Raw genomic sequence first — 21120 nt, 5'->3', positions numbered from 1 at the left:
ATCCGGGGCGGCGTTCAGACAACCCTTCCGATAATGAACCTTGAAGGTGAATTGCTGCAAACGGAGTGTCCACCGAGTCAGCCGAGATGTGGTCTTCGGACAGTTGAAAGCCCATGACAGTGCAGCGTGGTCGGTGAAGACATTGAACTCTGGTCCCTCCAGATAGTGCCTCCATTTTTCCACCGCCCAGACCACTGCCAGGCACTCCTTCTCAGAAGTGGAATAGTTCCGTTCTGGACCTCGGAGTCCCCTCGACGCGTAAGATATTACGTGCTCACCATCCTCGGTGATTTGAGAGAGGATGGCTCCGAGACCCACTTCGCTGGCGTCCGTATGTACCTGGAATGGCAGGGCGGTATTGGGTTGAGCCAACACCGGTGTACTCTTCAACGCCTCTTTCAGAGCGTCCAAGCTGTCCTGGCACTCCATGGTCCAGTTCCATTCCACTCCCTTCCTCTTGAGGTTGTTTAGTGGAGCTGCCATGTCCGCAAACCGGGGTATGAATTTGTGATACCATCCCGCAAGCCCCAAGAAACGCTGTACGGCTTTTAGGTCCCGAGGGACAGGGTAGTCCGACACAGCTTGGGTCTTGGATGGATCGACCTCCACACCTCGGTTGGAGACAATGTGTCCCAGAAACTTCAGCTCCCGCTTGAAGAAGTGGCACTTTTTCATGTTGAGGCTGAGATTGGCAGCATGCAACTTCTGGAAGACAGATTCCAAGTCTCGAAGATGCTGCTCTTTGGAGCGAGAATACACAATGATGTCATCGATGTACACGAAGCATAGCTTTCCTCTCAACTCCGCCAAGACCCGCTCCATTAAACGTTGAAAGGAGGCTGCAGCGTTCCGCAGACCGAATGGCATGGCCTTAAACTGGAACAGGCCAAGAGATGTTATGAAAGCAGTCTTCGGCTTGCTCTCCTCTGCCATCGCCACCTGCCAGTAACCAGACTGCAAGTCCAAAGAGCTGAACCAGGAGGCACCTTCCAGGGATTCAAGGATGTCGTGAATGATGGGCATCGGATAAGCGTCTGGTAAGGTCTTGGCATTGACCCGCCTATAGTCCACACAAAACCTATAGGATCCATCAGGTTTGTTTACTAGGACCACAGGGGATGACCAAGCTGACTGCGACGGCTCAATGATCCCATCCACGAGCATTCTCTCCACATGGTCTTCGATGACCTTCTTCTTCAGAGGGGAGACACGATAAGCCTTGGATCGCACCGGCACTTCATCCTGCAGGAAGATGGTGTGTTTCTCCACCGATGTCTTCCCCAGTATACTGGAGGTGACGGTGGGCCAGTCTCCCATGAGCTGGTGTAGCTCCTCCGGGCTGTCCGTGTCGTAGGGTGCCACTGACTCTCCCTGGACAGTGGAAGCCCAGCAACTTCTCATCTCCCCTGGTGGTAAGGCGTAGTAGAGGCGAATGCCTGGTTGGTACATGATGGAGGGAGCCTTGTCCCACACGCTGGAGTCGGGGTAGGGTTGGCTTAAGAATGGATAATAGGTGTAACCTTTACCTGATTTCAACCCATATCTCCTCTTAGCCAGATCAAGAATGGCACCAGTTTCAGAAAGGAAGTCCAGCCCAAGGATTAATGGGAACACAAGATGGCGGTCCTGCATCACATGGGTGTCGATAGTGGTTTTCATACCGTGCCAGTCGAAGCAGAGACCTTTCTTTCCCAAAGCGTGGCGAGTTGTCCCATCGGCTAGGACAAATCCTTGTCTTCCTGCCGGTAAGAAGGTTTCGTCGGGTAACATGATCCGCTTCCCCAGACTTTCCCTAATCAGCGTGTATGAACTCCCAGTGTCCACAACGGCTTCTACTGATATTCCCTTGATGGTAACCGGGACTAACAGGATCCTGGGTTCTTTCTTTTTGTAGCCCTGGTGTTGTACTACTGAAAGCTCTGCTGTTTTCTGAGACTGCTTCTTCTCCTTCTTTCCCTGTTTTTCGGTACTTGCCTTCACCCTCTGCCAGTACTCCTGGGACCCTGAGAAGTCCTTCTCCACCATGGAACCCACCTTCACCAGCTGGGTCACTGTCGTCACAGTCCCCCTCAGGCAGCCAGCCACTTTTGGGTTGAGATTACTCAGGATGCGTCTCACTATCTCGTCCTCTGGCATGTCTCGCTTCCACTTGAGACATAGTGCACGATAATCATAAGCAAAGTCCCTGAGACATTGTTCTGGTTTCTGCACCATGGCCCTCAATCTCTCCTCTACTTCAGTCATGTAGTCGGAGGGAAGGAAAGCAGACATGAAGGCACTCTTAAATGAGACCCAGTCATGAACTTGGCTTTTTTCAGCCTTCCACCAGCTGAGTGCTGGCCCCTTGAAGACAGAAGACAGTGCTCCTAAGAGTTCCGGGTTGGAGAGGGGTCTGAGCCCAAGGAAGTTCTCACACTCTTCGACAAAGGCAAGGACATCAGAAGTTTCAGTCGTGGCGCCGAATGTAGGAAACTCCAACTTCACGGGAGGTTTGGAGTACGACGGAGAGGAGAGTGAATGTGCACCAGGCAGACTATGGGATCTAGGGGGTGCTATGTAGCTGACATCTGTAGAAACCGCTACATTTCTGGTTCGGTTTGCCACAGGAGTGCTTGTTGGTCTTAAGCCATCAAGCTCTTTCTTCCATTTGTCATCCCTACGTAACATACAGTTCACTGTCTCTCTTTCTAGTCTCTGTATGCTTGCTGCAGTTCCCTCGTCCACCCTGGCTAGGGCAGTGTCAATGGATTTCCTTAGGTGGGTCTCTCTATTCAGGGCACTGTCCACAGAATCTCTGAAATCAGTTTCCAGCTTAACCACCTGTTCCTTCAGAGAATTCACCTCACCTTTAAGTTCCCCATAATCAGCCTTCATAGCATTCACTATGTCTTTAAGCTGCCCAAAATCAGCCTGTGTAGCATACTGTATTCCCTGTCTGTCACCAGTAACATTTAATTCAGCCTCAACCCCAACACCATCACCAACCCCCTCCTCCTCCTCCTCATCATCAACATCATCATCATCATCATCATCCTCATTATCATCGTTATTTTCAGCAAGTGCTTTAACGTCTTGACCGTCATTTTCTAAGTACAAATCACTCAATAAAGAGGATATTTCATCAGTAGGATTTCTCCTTGTGACGAAAGGTCCTGCGGTGAAATCGGGGTCACCAAATACAGGCATATTTTCATTCACTGGAGTAGATGGAGTATCAATAACCTCGGCTGTATCTACTGGGTGTTCTGCCATATTGTTCAATGTTCAATACAAAACAAACAAAACAAAATCAATTTAAATCATTCCCCGTACGGGCCACCATATGTAACGGTCAGATACTATATATTTGACTGTTACTATTTTTTAAATCACGGGTATTGAATGATCTCTTTACAGATACAATTGATTATGTTGAGAGCAGTGCACTTCAACAAATAAACAACAAATAAACACAGCCAGAAATAAAGCACGAAAGTTTGTGGTCAAGTTTAACCCTTTTATCTAAATCAAATGACAGGAAAATAATACATGCATTGCAAAAGTAGCAGATCATGAAGCCCGACGGTAAAGTCCGCGTCTCCCGCACGCTCGCGCGCACGCGCCTATTGTTCCAGTATAGTTCCTTGTGGCGTCTCCCAAACGCTTCCCCAAAACAGCACGAAAAAAGGTTAATCCAAAAGAAATCCAAAAGCAAAAGTAATCCTCTCCAGAAGCGGAATAATCCCAAGAAACGGCAGATCTCCACGGAGAAAAGAAACGTAAATCCACGCTGGATATAAACACAAAATAAACGGTCTCACCAATAGAAGAATGTCCTCAGCGTTTCTTCCCTTTATCGGTGAGTATTGACAGATAATGTGGCCTTTGCTATTTTCCACTGATAGCTTCGAGGAACAGACAAATAATCAAACTAAACCAGGTCTCCCGTGGACTCCCTGACGGTTTGTCTCTGTCATTTCTTTTCCCCCCGAGGGCCGGCAACTTCCGCACTCTATATGGTGCGTCCGTCATTCACAGACCCATCAATCAATGTCAATCAATCCATCAGAATACATCAAAATGAAAGCATAAACATATAAACCCCCCAAAACAATAACACAATGAAAACATAAACATCACAAAACGATAGGACCTTACCCTTAAAGGATGGCGTTAATTTAAGGACTATTTTAATTCATAGGCATAAACTTTTAAATGCCATTATAAAACTAAATCCTCTTTTACACATGTGTGGCAGCGCTACAAGTTGCTGTCTTTAAACTGCACCTGTTGTGTCTCCTGCAGAGGTGGAACCAAATGACACCTGCCCCCCACTCCCTCAAATTGAATATGGCTGGATTAGCTCCTCCCACACCTCTCCTGTGAGAGGCAGTGTGTTGACGTATCAGTGCCAACCAGGATATGACATCAGTGGCTCTGACATCATTACTTGCCAATGGGACCTTTCCTGGAGCAACAGTCCACCTACCTGTGTCAAAGGTGAGAACATTTTGGTAACAGTCTACTTTTTAAAAGATCTGTGTCCTCAAACCAAACAAATCACTGATGTCATTACAAGAACTGACACACATGTGTCAGTTCTTGTAATGACATCAGTGATTTGTTTGGCAGGCGGGCGGATGGGTTGGCCAGCTGGCGGACCACGGACACGTCACTCTGACTCAGACATCCTCCTATAATTCTAGTAACCTCTGTAGTAGTTAGTGTCTGTCTGAGACCAAACCAATGAAGCCAAACCTGTGAGCCCAAACTCGTTTCTGCCCGGTTCTCCTCGGTGCCTGGAGCTATTGCTCTCAAATCGCGCACAGCCATTCACCATCACCATGCGCATGGAACTCCGAAGCCCGTTTTTCGATATCACTAAATATCAGCTGTTTATTCCCATTTTTATATCAAAAATTCTTCTGCCCTGTTCTCCTCACTGCCTGGCGCTATTGCTCTCAAATCGCGCACAGCCATTGACCATTACCATGTGCATGGAACTGTCGAGCCAGTTCTTCGATATCACTAAATCTCAGCTCTTTATTCGCATTTTTATGTCAAAGAATGTCAAGAATGTGGCCATGCTTGCTGGCTGGAGAGAGAGAGAGGGGGAGGGGGAGGGAGAGAGGGGGACTACTTTTGCCTGCGCACTTGGTCTAGTAACCATTAATAAAGTGAAGCATTTCTATTTTTGCTTTGGCAATATATCCTGTAGTAAAGGCAAAAATGCTATGCACTTTGTTTTGCTTGTACGCTGTTTCTTATTCAAAGAATAACAACAATATTATTACTATTGAATTATTATCCAAGTATCTCTCTCTTCTGGGAATCAAAGTTTCTTTATGGAATTATCTGAATTAAACATTATGATTACAGTTTTTCTGCAACTCTGTCCCCCTTTAGTTCAGCAGTGTCCTGATCCAGGAGAGGTGGTGAACGGAGCGCGCTCAGTGAGACCTGAAGCGGGTTTCGCTGTGGGAACAGTGGTCCGCTTCTCTTGCAACCAGGGTTATCAACTGGAAGGACCCAGCCAAATCTCCTGCCATGGACGGGACACTGGCACCCCGAAATGGAGTGACCGCAGCCCAAAGTGTGTCTGTGAGTCCATCCCTTACCTTCTGATTTACTTATTCAACACACACAGCTAAATCCTCAATGTTCATTTATAAATGTTTTACTCGGAGAGTGGTCAAACCAGAAGGGAAAAAAGCTTTAATTATTTGAACGCTGATTTACCCTGAATCCTATTGGTCTGATGTGAGGAGATCATATAGTATGGGTAAAAATACCCTTTGTCCTTTGTGTATTTCTCCTGCAAAATATGGAAATATATGCCCGTGACATCAAACGCAAACATATTGTTTTGCGTCATCGGGCCTACACTCGATGGTGCAAAACGGCACGGCGTGAACGACTGATGAGGGGAAACGATGCGTTTGACTTCACAGATGTACATGTTCACGTTGCAGATGGGAAATAGAAATACACAAGAGAAGATATAGGGTATTGTTTTCCCCACCCAATACATACAGTATACCTTATAATCTCTAAACATCAGAACAATAGGATTTAGGATTCAAACTTTACCTTTCAATTGAGACGGAGGATTTTACGGTGCACGTGGTCTTTCAGGAGGTTTCATTAAAGTAACAAACCTACTGGGGTACATGCAGTCGAGTGTCAACTCAACTGTTTTATCTTGCTCTTGCTTTTTTTGGAGAAGAGCAACAAGGGACTCAGTCACAGGACCATCATTAAACTATCTATCTATTTCTGTAAAATTATTTATGTAAAATGGTTTTCATAATCTTGTCAGGAAATGCATAACATTTGCAGTAGCCTCCATCCTTGTCACTTTGTCTGCCTGACGACAACCAGTCAATTACACGGTCATGCTCTCTCCAGGCTATGGAATCTATTCTATCTTTTAAATTCCAGCCAAACCAGTGTTACATATTTACCCATTAATATTATGAAAAGATATAACATTGCATAAATTGTGTCCTAAAATAACATATTAATTTCAAATTGAAGATAATACTGAAGAACGGAGAGCATCCTATGCTTACAGCTCTTTCATTATAGCTCCAAGGCTCCAACCAACCAGTGTTGTTTTTTTTTTGTGTGTGCACTAAACAGTAAAGTATGACCCATGCCCAAACCCTGGTGTTCCTGACAACGGTTACCAGACCTTATACAAGCACAGCTACCAAGCAGGAGAGACGCTGCGTTTCTTCTGTTATGAAGGCTATGAACTCATCGGGGAGGTCATTATCAACTGTGTCCCAGGTCACCCATCTCAGTGGAACAGCCCACCACCATTTTGTAAAGGTAAAACCTGTCTTAGTGTCCCTCACAGTGAAGTCCTCAGTGTTCGAGAGTACAAATGTAACCAAATGGATCCATTTGGTTACATTTGTACACTTTTGTGCACCTTTGGGGCTTATGTTTGCATTCTGGGGTGAAATTAATTCAATGCCACTTGGTTTGAAAGGAAAGAGAGAAAGCACAAGGAAAAACAGCGCTAAGGATTCCCATTAACAAGTGTCTTAAAGTTATGAGCAAATTTGTTTCCACGTTTTTTGTGCACAATAACAAGATGTCCCATTGAATAGAATGTACTGATAAATACCAGTGAGGGTAATATATGTTTTGCAAGGCTTCCAGACTTCCATCTGGCTTCCAGGTTATTCCCTTTTTTTTATCAGTTTCTTTTAATGATGTACCTCCCCCTTCAGGGCTGGTTCTGAATATAATGGAAATGTTAACCAAAACAATTAACAACAAAAAACATCACAGAACTTCATGGTTTCTGGAACGTTTCAGGTTATGGAGGGTTCTGGGTTATAATTTTTAGTCAGAAAGAGCCAGTCAGCAACAACCATGTTCTCTATCTTGTGTGTTTGTGAAACTCTAATCACCTTTTCTCCTCACATAGTGGCATATGAGGAGCTATTGGATGATCACAAATTAGAAGGTAATTTTTTTTTTTTCATATCCAAGAAATGTTGAAGATAAAGCAATTCCTTTGCTCATAATGTCAAGATATCTGTGCAAACCAAACTATATAATATTTAAAACTGTGATGTGATTCATAGTGTTTTTGTTTATTTAGCAATACGGGAGCTTTTTTATGCTGTAGATTCCACATTTCTTTCTTTTTAAGAACTCTTTTTATGAATTTGGGATTGCATTTCTTGGTCACAGGGAACTTCTTGATTGACTTTGAAGAATACATTCAAATTTGAATAATAATCTCAACACAAGATGTCGATTGGCAGAGATTATACCAGCTCCCCGAATTTAAATAATCTGACAAACCTTTGAATGTGTTTCCACTGAGAATTTTTCTCAGACATGTCCTCCCTCCCTAACACAATATAACATTTAATCAGTGTAAAATTCATTTTAAGTGAAGTTCCACTATCATTGTGATCAATGTATTTGTTTGGGGCATTTTTCAGTTTCCCAGTCATTCGAGCCTTCCCATCAGATACTGAGTGAGAACATTGCCTTGGCAATAATTCTGCCCATAATCCTGGTCATCCTATTGATTGGAGGAATTTACATGTATTATACAAAGTAAGTGTCATCCATACGGTGAGTGATTAGTGTCTGGAATATACTGAGAACTCATAATACTGTATACAGTAGTATAGTATGTTAGAGTGCATTTTATAAACTACAGTTGTGTTGATTTGATAGCTCAAATCACACAATCTGACTGGTTGATAGGTGTATAATACTACTAAGCATACTGTATACTGTACCATGGCTATGACTGTCTAATGTATTTATAAGTCCTATGGCATTCTGTGGCTAGAAAACAATGTAGGCTATAAACTGTATGTCAAGGTGAAATCCAGAGTAAAATGTCAACATTTAAGGTGAAGTTTGACCTTCATAGAGGTTTAACTATGGAGGAGTGGATAGAGCAATGCGTGTCTCTCGCAGAAAAAAATAAAAATAATGACATGTAGAGCTGCTAAAAGATGAGATTGATGAACTTGAAAACTGCCTGTGTGTCTGTGGTTGAAATGGGTCTCTCTCTCTCTCTCTCTCTCTCTGACGTGGAATTGTGAGCGTGCACTTCCAAAAGGTTTTATAATGGGGCGGGGCTAAAGCCAAATTCCTTTGAGCCTGTTCAGAGAGACTGGAGACTGACGTCACCAGTCTAATAAGAGCAAAATGAAGCAAATGTTGAGCATTGCTTTGATGATGACTGCTGTCAGGAAAAAGGTGTAGTTTTAAATCTTCAAACAGCATCAAAGTTGCGGGTCAATGAAATGTTGTGAGATTTCTGTACCCATATCAGAAACAGCAGAGGATGACAGGCACAGCTGCTCAAATATGAGACTGGCAAACGTGTGGAAAAATCTAAAATCTGAACATTGCATAGTAGTAATCATCTTATTTGTGCAGGCAGTCAGGGACTACTTTCTTGTTAAGGATAATTCCTATTGATAACAGGTCGTTCATGAAAGTCCTTGCGGTCTTGTTTCCAATGAGAACCTGTGAGCAATTAGGGGTTAAGAGTCTTGCTCAGGGACAAATTTCATTTCATCGACACATATGCTGACCTGGTCTGGAATCGAACCTGGGGCAACCAGGGCCTCTGGCTCCCTAGGCGGGTTCACTAACCACTCAGCTATGGCCGCCCCCTGTTGAAATTATTCTTGTAATTAAATTGTTATTAAAAACTGTTTTAATCGGGATATGCTATAATTTTGCTTTTGACATATTTGGTAACTGTTTTATCAAAGCAATAGCTTTGGCCATGATATTATAATGGCATATCATGACCTGGAGTTATGGCCTCTAATGTAGTATTTCTTTGATAATGTGGATGCCGGCCATTAGCAACCAGATTCACCAACAAGCATAAGAAAGAAAATGCACGATGGTAACTAAAACCTACAATAGCAGTTTTTCAAATTCAGTGCGTTCCAATGGGGAGTTCCAGTTCAACTGTGTTATAATAGATTAATTCATACATGCTAGCCATCAGTGATGTTAGGCTGTTATGTTATCATAACCTATTTTCTATTACAGTTATTTTCATAAGTTCTCAAAACTGTTCCCATCTCTTTCTCTAACCCACAGCATATGCAGACTAGAGTGGAAGCCTCTATTCTGGAAGTCTCTTTCTCATACACACTCATACAGTCCAATTACAGTCGAGTCAGATTTCAACAATCCTCTTTATGAGGCAGGGGTGAGTGCCTTAGTTAATACTTAATGCTAATGTTAATGCTTAATTACACCATTGTACCACAAAGTATGAATCGGGTTTAATACTGTCAACATATTTGGTGGGCTCATGTGTGCTTACATAGTTTATAGTGAACAATGGACAATGGACAATCTTCATACAAGCAATTAAATTCTATGTAGTCATCATTTTTTGATTTTTTTTCTCAATAAAATGTTGTTGTTTTTTGTATTTTTAAGAACATTCCCAATTAATTGTATTTGTAATTTGTATTCTTACTTGGGCCACAGGATACACGGGAATATGAAGTATCCATCTAGATGTGGGAAAAATGTCAGGAAGTGGATTTAAAACAACAGAAAGATTCAAGTCTTGTTGGAGGACAACTTCTCTCTCTTGGACGGCCTCACTCCCCTCTTTATCATTTCAGTTGTGTCATTCTCTTTCTGTTTCACCATCACTGCGTCTAATGTGATATGAATTAGAGACGTGCTCATCTCAACTGTGGGCTCTTTTCTGCAGCCCACCATTCTGTGTCATTTGGATTGGTGCCTTATTAAGGGTCAGAGGTGAAAAACAGAGCGACGTTATGGAGTATGGAAGCATAAGAAAAAAGGGCAAAAGGGTGGTTTTGTTTAATAACTTCAAATATTATGAGGCCAAAACTTTAGAGAACTTGGCAATACTTTATATATGTAACAATCAAGGGTAATGGTCATGAACATAATCTATCCTTAATGGTGTTGTTTAATTTTCATCATTTTTGGATGTGTCAGAGGGGAAGAGCTAATGTTATTTATTTTCAAGATCAACAGACAATTTCCTTTTCATTCTCTTTAACCCCCCCCCCTCTCTCTCTCTCTCTCTCTCTCTCTCTCTCTCTCTCTCTCTCTCTCTCTCTCTCTCTCTCTCTCTCTCTCTCTCTCTGTGTTTCCCTCTGCCTATGTCACAGTCATACACAAATTGAATAATTGAATGTAAATATTTGACTTACTATAATACGGAGACTCATAACTATATATATATACACACACACACACACACACACACACACACACACGTATCATGAGGGTTTATATATATATATATATATATATATATATGTAATCATACACATTATCATATGTGCCAAATCCAGTGCCAAAATATAATGTTAAATAATTTATTGTCTCTCAATGTGCCATCTCTTGTTGCCATAGTGTTTACTTCATAAAGATTACGAAACCAGCATTATTTTTTATTCTTAGTTGTAACTGGAGTGTATTTTCACCTGATGTCATATGACATGTTAGAAAAGGTGAGGACATGAATGTCATTATGCTTATAGCATGCACTGATTGTACATTTTATTGCTTCTGCTGAATCTTGCCATTCTCATTATAGTTATTGACCGTTTATCATTGTTATCAGATTTGATGTTGTATGCACTATGTTGATGAAGAATTACAAACTTGACTGCTTGCTGTGATGCATTATGTATTTATTTATAACTGATTGTTTCAGCGGTGAATTTAGTCTCGTTCACTGTGCCAAAATGAAGGATCGAGACTGTTGCTTTGTAGATTAATTCTTCTTATCATTAGTAGTATTTATTTGCTTTATATAAAAAATACACACTTTTGAAGGCAGTAAATTTATTTGCTGAACTTGAAATAAAGTCTCTGTTGAATGGTGTTAAATGGTGACTTAAAAAAGTTTTATTTATAACTTATGTCAAATAGAATATAAAAAATCACACCCTGTGTGAAGGAAGCGGTGCCTTTGGGGCGGGGCCTCCTGGTGGCGCTATAATAGGGCGGGGCGGGGCTTCAGCAATTAATGCTCGTCCCTATTGGTGGTGTAAGTCCACATACCAAATTTGGACTTGGTGGCATGCTGCAAACTGGAGTTATAGCTGTTTAAAGCCAGTGGCCTCCTGGTGGCGCTATGATAGGGCGGGGCGGGGCTTCAGCAGTCAATGCTCATCCCTATTGGTGGTCTAAGTCCACATACCAAATTTGGACTTGCTGGCATGCTGCGAACTGGAGTTATAGCTGTTTAAAGCCCGTGCTCAAACGGACAAACGGACAAACGGACAAACGGACATACGGACGGACAAAGTCAAGTGTAGAGCGGTTGGCACCGCTAAAAATGCAAAACAGGCTACATAACCAGTGAAAAGAAACATACATATATTATATTATACCGATATTATATTATATATTTTTACATAATTTTCAGTGGTGGAAAAAGTACTAACATTTTTAAAAGTAAAAGTAAAAGTAGGCTACTCATTATGCAGAATGTCCCATTTCATAGTAGAAATAAAAGTACTGAAAATGGGAAATACTCCAGTGAAGTAAAAAAAATACAACATTTTACTTAAGTATACTACTTGAGTAAATGTACGTACTACGTAGTTACTTTATACCACTGATTATTTTGAAACCAGTCAGAGCATTGTACTGTATTCCCAGATCCCCAGAAGGTGACACTAATGCGCTTTTCTAAGTACAGTAGTTTGTGTAAAAGCCTCATAGAAGAAGAATAAGTGGCAGCGTTGCCATGTCCGCTTATTATAAGCCACTTTGGGCTTCTTTTTCAGTAAAGTTGCTTGTACATTTTGGTTGTTTTGCGGGTTGCATTTTTTTGGGCTTGTTTCTAAAGTGTACTTGCTTGTATAGACTTGCTTCCATTTTTTTTAATTATCATTTAAACCAGTGGTTTAACCCTTTGGGCTTGTTTTCATGGACCTAGTTGCTTATTTATGTCGCAAAACATGGCAACACTGATAGGCGGAAGAGAAGCAGGAGAGAAATCAGTCCTTAAAATTTCAGTCCATAGTTGACCTGTTTTTTTTTCTTCATTATTATTATTATTTCCACTTCGTTTCTTTTAAAGCTGCTGGTTTCGTGCATAACGGAAGAAGGCTGCTGTCAGGGTAACCTGCCACAAAGACAGCATTAACTGCTTTGATATTTAGCACCTATAGCAGGGATGCTATTTAAAACATCAGTAAGCTACGCTAAGCTAAGCTAAGCTAAGCTAGCTGTGTTGTTAAATGCAGCCTGTGTGGATCATCCTTGTTTACATTGATAATTTCTGCAAACTCTAACCTGTATTTAAAGCCAATCCCTTGGATGTTTGGTGTGGTAAGTTCAGAAACACGTTATCCATGTTAGTTATAAGGGTTTTGACCACAGTTAGCAGTTGTAGTTGCTGGCTAATGTTGGCTAACTTCAGGCTACCTAATACTGTATGTGGAGATAAAGGAACATGAAAGCAGTGGTGGAAGAAGTACTTTTATTTGTTTTACTTAAGTAGAAGTATCAATACTGCAATGTAGAAAAAAGTAAAAGTTACAAGTAAAAGTAGAAAAGTGGTACTTAAAGTACCAAAAGTAGGAAGTACTCATTATGCAGAATGCCAAGTTTTCAAACGAATAAAATGTATACAAATATCTTGAAAATAGCTCACATTGTGAGCTTGTAGATCTGCTATTTTCAAATGGCTGAAATGGATTTAGGGCTGAAGTGGGTATGTATGTTTTGTAATAATAATCAAAATCTGCAAAGTAACTAAAGTTTTCAAATAATTGTAGTGGAGTAAAAGTACAATATTTGCCTTTGAGATGTAGTGGAGTAGAAGTAACATTATTGAAAATTGGAATTACTCAAGTACAATTTTGAGGTATTTTTACTTTACTGAAGTACAGTACTTGAGTACAATTTTGCATTGTATACATCGTATGCCCAACAAGAACCAATTAACCTGTAAATGTGGCAATTTATATAACAATTACCTGGTGACATCTGATTTTTTTTTTTTTTTTTTTTAGATATTGTTTATAATAAGCACTGAATGGTCTACATGAACTGAGATCTTTTCACTAAAGAGCAAGTAAAACCATGTGCTGCATTCACACTTCATGTTTCATTTGTGTTTAGTTAGCCCTGAAACATGAGCGTCATGTGAACCATGGCTAGTGTTTAGTATGATGTGTCACTCGCAAGCCAGAAATAACTGATTTTCACACAGAAAATGTGACGCATGACACACCATCTTACGACAAAAGAAGCTGTATGTAACTTTGAAGAGGCGATTGAAAACATTTCTTCAAGTTGGCCTTTGTAGTAGTGAAGTTATTTGGTTGTACTGGTGTAGGAATGAATACTGACTAGATAGTTTATTTGTAATCCTGTACCTGTCCAGACCCTTTCCTGCGTCTTACACCAACCAGGGTCCATATCCAACTGGGACCCAACTCCAACCCCCTTCCCTTACCTCGACCAGGGTTCGTATCCCACCCATATGCTCTCACCCTTTCACATGCACACGCTCAATTCTGTTATTGCATTGCAGTCCAGCTTCTGTAAAGTTGCAAAGCAGCTGCAATTTCTGTTTGACAATCGCTGTATATTTTTTACACTAAGATTATTTTTTAAATTATCGTGAACGTGCATATGTTTGAAAAACGCTATAGAAATGAAATAACTGTTATTGTATAAAAGAACTTATTGACCCATCAGCCTTATCATCTTTTTGTCTTGTGTGTTGCAGCAGCAACTCTCAAAACTCCATGTCTGCTGAGGCCTCAGCTAGCAGTATGACTGCTGTCTCTGGCACTGTTCCCCATTCTGCCTGCCAGGACACAGGGGAGCATGGTATTACTATACGTGGTCTGCTTGGGAGCAAGTATGTCAAGCTGAACGTCGGTGGCTCGCTGCATTATACCACCGTTCAGACACTAAGCAAAGAGGATAGCTTGTTGAGGAGCATTTGCAATGGAGGTACAGAGGTCACCATAGACTCAGAAGGTGAGTGTATGTTTTCTTTCTGATGAGCAGAGATCCTTTTGTTGTCAAACTTGGGTCTGTAACATTACTACGGACCTGCAGTATACCGTAATTAATCCTGTTTTAAAATACAGAGCCGTGGTCCCAGACAGGACTAACTGGGATTGTAACTTGTTGAAGCTTGAAATTGATAGTTCACAGACAGTGAAGATTGACAGGAAACAGGGAGACAGATTCGGGGAGTGACATTCAGCAACGGTCTGCCAGGCTCGGGAATCGAATCCTGGACTCGCTGTCAGGCATCAGCCTATGTGGTACACGCCTTAACCACTCTGCACCCCCTATGCGATCAGCCTTGCGCAGTTCGAGCTGGTGACAAGACAATAGCCTAGCTTTCCAGACGCGTATTACGCACGCACTAAACTCTAATCTATAATCAGTACCATAATATAGGAGATGGGATGCGCTGCCTGCCTCTGAAGTTCTGGCAATCTCCAACACCTCTGGTACATGGTTTGATTGTTTGTTTAATTGGCTCGTTCACCATGTCTACACAAAACGTAGACTATACACATTCATTTGTGGTGCTCTTGTGGATCCCAAATTGATTTGAGAGTCGAGACCACCCAGTGTTCTGCACAGCTCTTTGCTTGCTTGATCACCTACTCTGGGATACCTCTCTCCATTAACGTGCATAATTTCATGAATGACCATTGTGTCATTCAGACATTTTCTCATAGAAAGAACAGCGGAAACAAATATTGTTCCAAGGACATGATATGCCTGTCAATGAAAATGATTAAATGCCTCGGGCGGCAGGGCCAGATGACTTGATTTAGTGTTTACACTTTACAGCAGGGGTAGGCAACCTTAGGCACGGGTGCCAACATTGGCAAAGGGGAGGTTGATCACTGGCACACACAGGATATTTCTTTTACAATAAAATATTTAAAACGTAGTCAATTGAATTACAAATGACATCCTACACATAATTCTACATTCAAACTCTGACTGGGGAAGGAGTCTCGGAGATATAATAAAATTGAATGTAATGTTGATAATATATGGCACATTGATGATTGACTATCAAGAAAATAAAAACATGGCAATTCATGATAAAAAGGTTGCCAAACCCTGGTTTACAGTATGTAAACATTTAAGTTGGAATCTCTAATCAGAATGAGTTCAATCAGAGCAAATACATAATGTCTATGTAACTAACCCATCCTAACTCAGAGAGTGCACACATTCTTTTGAGGATAATGTCTGTAAATTACAAGTGTTTGCTTATCCTGCGCCACATAAGACACAGAGGTTCCCAGATAATACTAATCGAGTGCAAATAGGGCTTTACTCATACAGTGAAAAATCTGTTTGGTCAGGGATGATTAAAGAGGGGGAAATGTCCGTAACGCAGATATGCTGTTATGCACAACCTGTAAGTACTTATTTAGCAGCCTTTGGGAAAGGTTGATGTGCACACCATGGAGCAATGTTATGGTCTTAAATGCACGTTCAAGTGTTTCATCAAATTCACCATGTCGGTCTTGGTAGCAATGTTTTATTTACATTTGATCTCTTATTACACCTATACTACACATACTGTAGTCCAACCTCTCAATACAACATGTGAGCTCCGCCTCTGGGTGTAAAGTAGGGTTTTTACTGCATGCCTTGCGATAGAAACAGATCTACAAGATGACAATGTTTAAGTGGAGCTTGTATCAGTTTTTTTTTTAATGCAACACGTAATACATTTAATTTGGCTGTAGGTATCTTTGGTATCAAATGACAATGCATTTTTTGGTACTCGACGGTATCCAATCAGTTCACTCTGTGCCATAAAGGTGTGGAATTTTGGTACACAGCCCTAATCGGGAGCAAAGTACCATCACGTGCAATAACATAAACCTTTGAGAAGAAGAATGCAAATGCCTTAGATCAATTCTTTCCCTCTTGTAGGATGGGTAGTGTTGGATCGCTGTGGGCGGCATTTTGCACTGGTTTTGAACTTCCTGCGAGATGGCTCAGTGCCACTTCCTGACGAGCACAGAGAGCTCGAAGAGATTCTGAAAGAGGCTCAGTACTACAGAGTACAGGGACTCATCCAACACTGTCTCACTGCCATGCAGGTACTGTAAGCAAGTGTCCCCCAGTTATTCAGCCGAAAGAAATTGCTCAAGTGTACATTGATCGTAGTAGGAACTTTTCCAAGGCAAGCCAATCTTATTGGTTTAGCACATTTCATACCAGGTATACTTCAATTCAATCAGGTATACTTCAAGACAAAATCATTATTGAAACATTATAAATATATATACAAAGTATGCCTGCCATCCACACACGCACGCACACCAACACTAACAAAAGCCTGGGAAAATTAGGTCTTAAGCCTGCTTTTAAAAGATGACAGTAGCAGTGCCCACTCCAATCACATGTCTCTATTTGCTTGCAGAAACAAAAGGATGTCTATGAAAGCGTGTGTCGCATCCCAATGATTACCTCTGCCAAAGAGGAACAGAGGATGATTGCAACCTGTAGGAAGGTAAGGTTTGAACATCTTTAGGAATGAAGGTAGGATGGGTATTATAATATGCCCTGGCCACTTACCAAAGAAACGGAAAGAGAGGCTGTTTGCATGTATTCTTTTAATAATTGTGGAATTATTTTTTGTGACACTCAACTATCAAAGTTAAAAAAAAAAAAAACAATGCAAAAGGAGTTATAATAAACAAAATGCACTGTTTTGTCTTCTTCAGGGTATTCTTGTTTATAAGCCTTTGACTTTTATTCATGGATGTGGTTTCACTTTCGGTGCCTGGGAGCCTGCAGCCTTTCACATCTGCTACAGTAGCAGCTAGTCATGGTGAATGCCTCCCCACATCCTTTAGCCCAATTCTCACTTCGGCTGTGTCATGCGACAAATGGCAGACCTACAAGATCACAAGCTTGCTATTTTATAAGAATGACACCGTCGTGGGACAGAGAATAAATGAGACTTAACCCTGACCATAGTCTCATGTGGTCAGACCCACCATCTTAAGCGACTGAGGGTCTGAATCATACGTCAGTATGTTCAGGTTTTGCCAGAGTAAAACCTTGTGTACCCAGTTCATGCTGCATTCGTCTGTGGCCAGAGGTGATTCTGGTTCGTGAAATCATGCTCATAGTGGCGTGAGCTGTGACTGGTCTACTTGTGAGGGGAAGACATCAATAGATTCATACATACACATGCTGTAAAGACAAACCCTGTTCTAGAATGCTTGGCTTCAGCACAGCAATAAAACACCATACAAAAGCTTTCTTGTCCAACAAACAGCTGCTATTTGTTTTTGCTGTTGTGGGTACATGTAGTTTAGGTTACATGAGTATTGAATTAATTCGGAATGGTAATTAAAATATTGACTGTGTCTACCGTTTGAGGGGTCCCGATTTACACTATTAGTGGACACCTGCCAGCCAATCAGAAACAAATATTTTCCACAGCCATGGTATATAGATACAGATTCAACTTGTAACAGATTTTATACAACTAGAGTTCCCGTTTCACCGCCGATCTGACGGATATGTCCATATATGGAGATATCCGCCGGCTGTCCGGTCCTCCCAGTAGACAATTTGAATATAGGATATTTAGGTCCGGGGTTCAGATAAGCAAGTTGATGAAAAGATGTGCTGGTAGTAGAGTACTGAACTGATCCATCAAATTTGCATGCCTGTCATTTTGATTTAGTTAATATCAAAGTAATACTCAATATAATTGTACACCTTCAAGGAAATATGTGTTCATCCTGAAGAGATTTATGATGTGACAAACGGATGTGTTTCAGCTCCTCAGGCCTTCACCAGCATTTTGAGATTAGGTCATCTCCATAGAATATCTCTTCCATTTGCAAACATTAGCATCTTCCTGCAACTGAACATTAAGTCTCCTCTGTATTTCTTTCCCCCTCTCTCCGCAGCCTGTTGTAAAACTGCAGAACAACAGGGGAAACAACAAATATTCTTACACCAGGTAAGAATTGAGGCTGAAGATGGATGGCTCAGACAGAATGTGAAAAACTGAAGTCAAAAGCATTGTCACTCCGTCTGTTTTCACCTGTAGAAGATTGCACTGCTTTGATGTAGAAGCTTTGAACTAGAGCTTAAGTGTCTGCTGATAAGTTGTGATAACGTCTTGGCCTTTCTTGTTTTTCTCTATTACCAGTAACTCTGACGATAACCTGCTGAAGAACATTGAGCTCTTTGACAAGCTTGGGCTACGCTTTAATGGCAGAGTCCTGTTTGTGAAGGATGTGCTGGGGGATGAGATCTGCTGTTGGTCATTCTACGGTGAAGGCCGCAAAATTGCTGAAGTTTGTTGCACCTCCATAGTGTATGCCACAGAGAAGAAACAGACCAAAGTAAGTAGGATATCATTTATTTCAGAACACTGCGTTTGTTTGTCATCAACCAATTAAATTCAAAGGACCAAATGAAGTTCAATTGCAATTATGCATCATACTAAATGGCAACTTTGCAGATGGGGGTTGTGATTATTATCTTAACAGGTTTGCTCAGATGAACACCCCATTTCACAGCGTACATTTAGAGATGCAGTCATCTGGCTCTCTGTAATGTATCACAGCTCTCATCCATCTCTCAGCCACTCAGGCATACTTTTTTCCGTAGTCAAATTCCTTTGGGGTCAGAAGAAACGCAACTCTATAGTACTTCTTTTTTTTCTTTCTGTTTTGTTCTTTCCACATGTATGACGTCCTGATTATTTGGTATTTCTGTGGAATATGAAACGGTGAAGCTTTTCTGAAGTGTGTAAGGGCCTTTTGGCATACAGCCGGGTAACAATTTTTCTTAATCTGTGTGTGTGGGTTTATTTAGGTTGAGTTTCCTGAGGCGCGCATCTTTGAAGAGACCCTTAACATCCTCATCTATGAAAATGGTAGAGGAACAGGTCCTGGAGGTCTGGCCCTTTTAGACTCCTCCGGCCAATCGGAAGAAGAGGGTGCCAGCGGAGGAGACAGGCGAGTCCGACGCATCCACGTCAGGAGGCATATCATGCATGACGAGAGAGGACACGGCCAACAGACTGTGTACAAGGACTAGTGGCATGGTATGACATGGGAGAATGAATGTACAAGTGTTCTTGGTGGAGCCTAGCAATATGAAATATTAAGGACGATCTTGATTATAGCAATAGCATGGATTTGCCATAAATGTCTCAAAAAGACACATCAGTCATTTTGATATGGCTGACTTGTTGACATAAGAAAGACGTGGAAGTACAAATAGCTTCCATTATGTTTACAAAATAAAACGTTTTTGTAATTTCTTAAAATGGCAAATTACAGGGCACATGGAAGACGTTATGTGAATATTATTTGTTTTGATATGAGGAATAGCCCCCTCGGTCACCAACAGGGTTTTAAATCCCTCAACTCCTATCCCTGCTGTTAACAACGTGCACTAAGAGCCCTCCACTATATTGTTCATCTAATACTTTTCATTCAGGTTGTGATGTGAAAGCCATTAGGTGCATAGTTGTTACTTGGGTTGGAATACCATAACACACTGATGAGCAGAGGAGGCGATATACATTTAATCGTTGGTACGTTAACACTGGAATAAAATGGGGCTGTCATTTTTTTGTTTGCCAGGTGGGAACTGTCTGTAAATGTGAGTGCGGAGCGGCACACCTTTTGTTGTTTTTTCCTTTTTCCTATTTAAGTTATTATTGATACTTTATTTGTTTCAAGACGTGTGTTTTGTATTAATTTATTAACTTAATTTATTGTCTGGTAGTTTCATTTTTATTTTATGCAATTCTGTGTACATTTGGTTAGGTAGTAATCTGATGATTTTCGCCCACCTTTTTTCTTTTATTTATGGCATGTGTCAAACATGCGACTATAGTCTCCTTATTGATACCGAGCCACTAAAAATGTATTACAAAATGAGTTGAACATTTCACACATTTTAGTATTTTCATTTCCCTCAGGGAGAGGACACTCATTGAATTGATCAATGGCACGTCCTAATCACTCAGAATTATTTAAATGCATGAATGAGAGCAGTATGTAGTTCACACTGTTTTTGAATGACCGCTTAGGATACCTTCCGATATGCACTATTGTAACTTCCGTCCAACATTTCTTTGTCAGTGGTCATGCAAATGTTCTAAATAAATGGCTTGAATCATTTTCTGTGTACGTATGGTTAATGCATTTAAGTACATGCAAGATATTAGAACACGTATTACTGTAACCTCTAGTCTGAAACAGCACAATCTTTAATTGATTCTTATGTACAGTAGGCTTACTATAAGGTCAAACTGTATATCAATTGTACACCCTCAGTTAATTACAAAAAACTTTTATGGTTAAGCACATTGAATTTTATAAGTTAATCCATTATAATTACAGTGAAGCCATCACATATACTGTATTTAAAAACGGGAAGCATGTGTCTGAATACTCTTGGTAGCTCACTGAAATGACAAATTGTTCTTAAATGCTCTTAAAGGCCCAATGGTAAAATGACACCGGAAACACAATACAGAGTAGACCTGGCTGGAAGAAGGAAGAAGGGTGTTTTTTTTAATGGTTTCCAGCACGTGGATGTGGAGGGCAGGCTGTTGATGTCATGTGGCAGCCA

General features: G+C 41.1%; 2 protein-coding genes across 3 annotated transcripts in view; both read left to right on the top strand.

Moving 5' to 3' along the window:
• The window catches only part of sez6l2 (seizure related 6 homolog (mouse)-like 2), a gene marked incomplete at its 5' end in the record, with an annotated part of 29510 nt that extends 19237 nt beyond the window's left edge, over positions 1–10273 (top strand). The window contains 7 exons of the mRNA XM_084070648.1: positions 4285–4479; positions 5386–5580; positions 6622–6813; positions 7421–7459; positions 7947–8064; positions 9586–9697; positions 9985–10273. Of these exons, the coding sequence (XP_083926774.1) occupies positions 4285–4479; positions 5386–5580; positions 6622–6813; positions 7421–7459; positions 7947–8064; positions 9586–9697; positions 9985–10014 (881 nt within the window). The 3' untranslated portion in view covers positions 10015–10273. The remainder of the gene's footprint in view (positions 1–4284; positions 4480–5385; positions 5581–6621; positions 6814–7420; positions 7460–7946; positions 8065–9585; positions 9698–9984) is intronic.
• A 2203-nt stretch (positions 10274–12476) lies between these two features.
• kctd13 (potassium channel tetramerization domain containing 13) lies at positions 12477–20665 on the top strand. 2 transcript variants are annotated; one of them, XM_084071758.1, is made up of 8 exons: positions 12477–12825; positions 13886–13967; positions 14237–14490; positions 16432–16601; positions 16925–17014; positions 18432–18484; positions 18677–18872; positions 19348–20665. In XM_084071758.1, the coding sequence occupies exons 3-8, from the start codon at positions 14253–14255 to the stop codon at positions 19570–19572; spliced, it is 972 nt and encodes a 323-aa protein (XP_083927884.1). In that variant the 5' UTR covers positions 12477–12825; positions 13886–13967; positions 14237–14252; the 3' UTR covers positions 19573–20665. The 2 variants fall into 2 exon arrangements, with proteins under 2 accessions (XP_083927884.1, XP_083927883.1); XM_084071757.1 differs by having other exon boundaries at positions 14234–14490.
• Positions 20666–21120: the final 455 nt, after the last annotated feature.

Source organism: Gymnoscopelus microlampas (assembly GCF_963454915.1).
Source record: "Gymnoscopelus microlampas genome assembly, chromosome: 11".
NCBI classification, from domain to species: Eukaryota; Metazoa; Chordata; class Actinopteri; order Myctophiformes; family Myctophidae; genus Gymnoscopelus; species Gymnoscopelus microlampas.
This window is presented reverse-complemented; position numbering and strand designations above follow the sequence as displayed.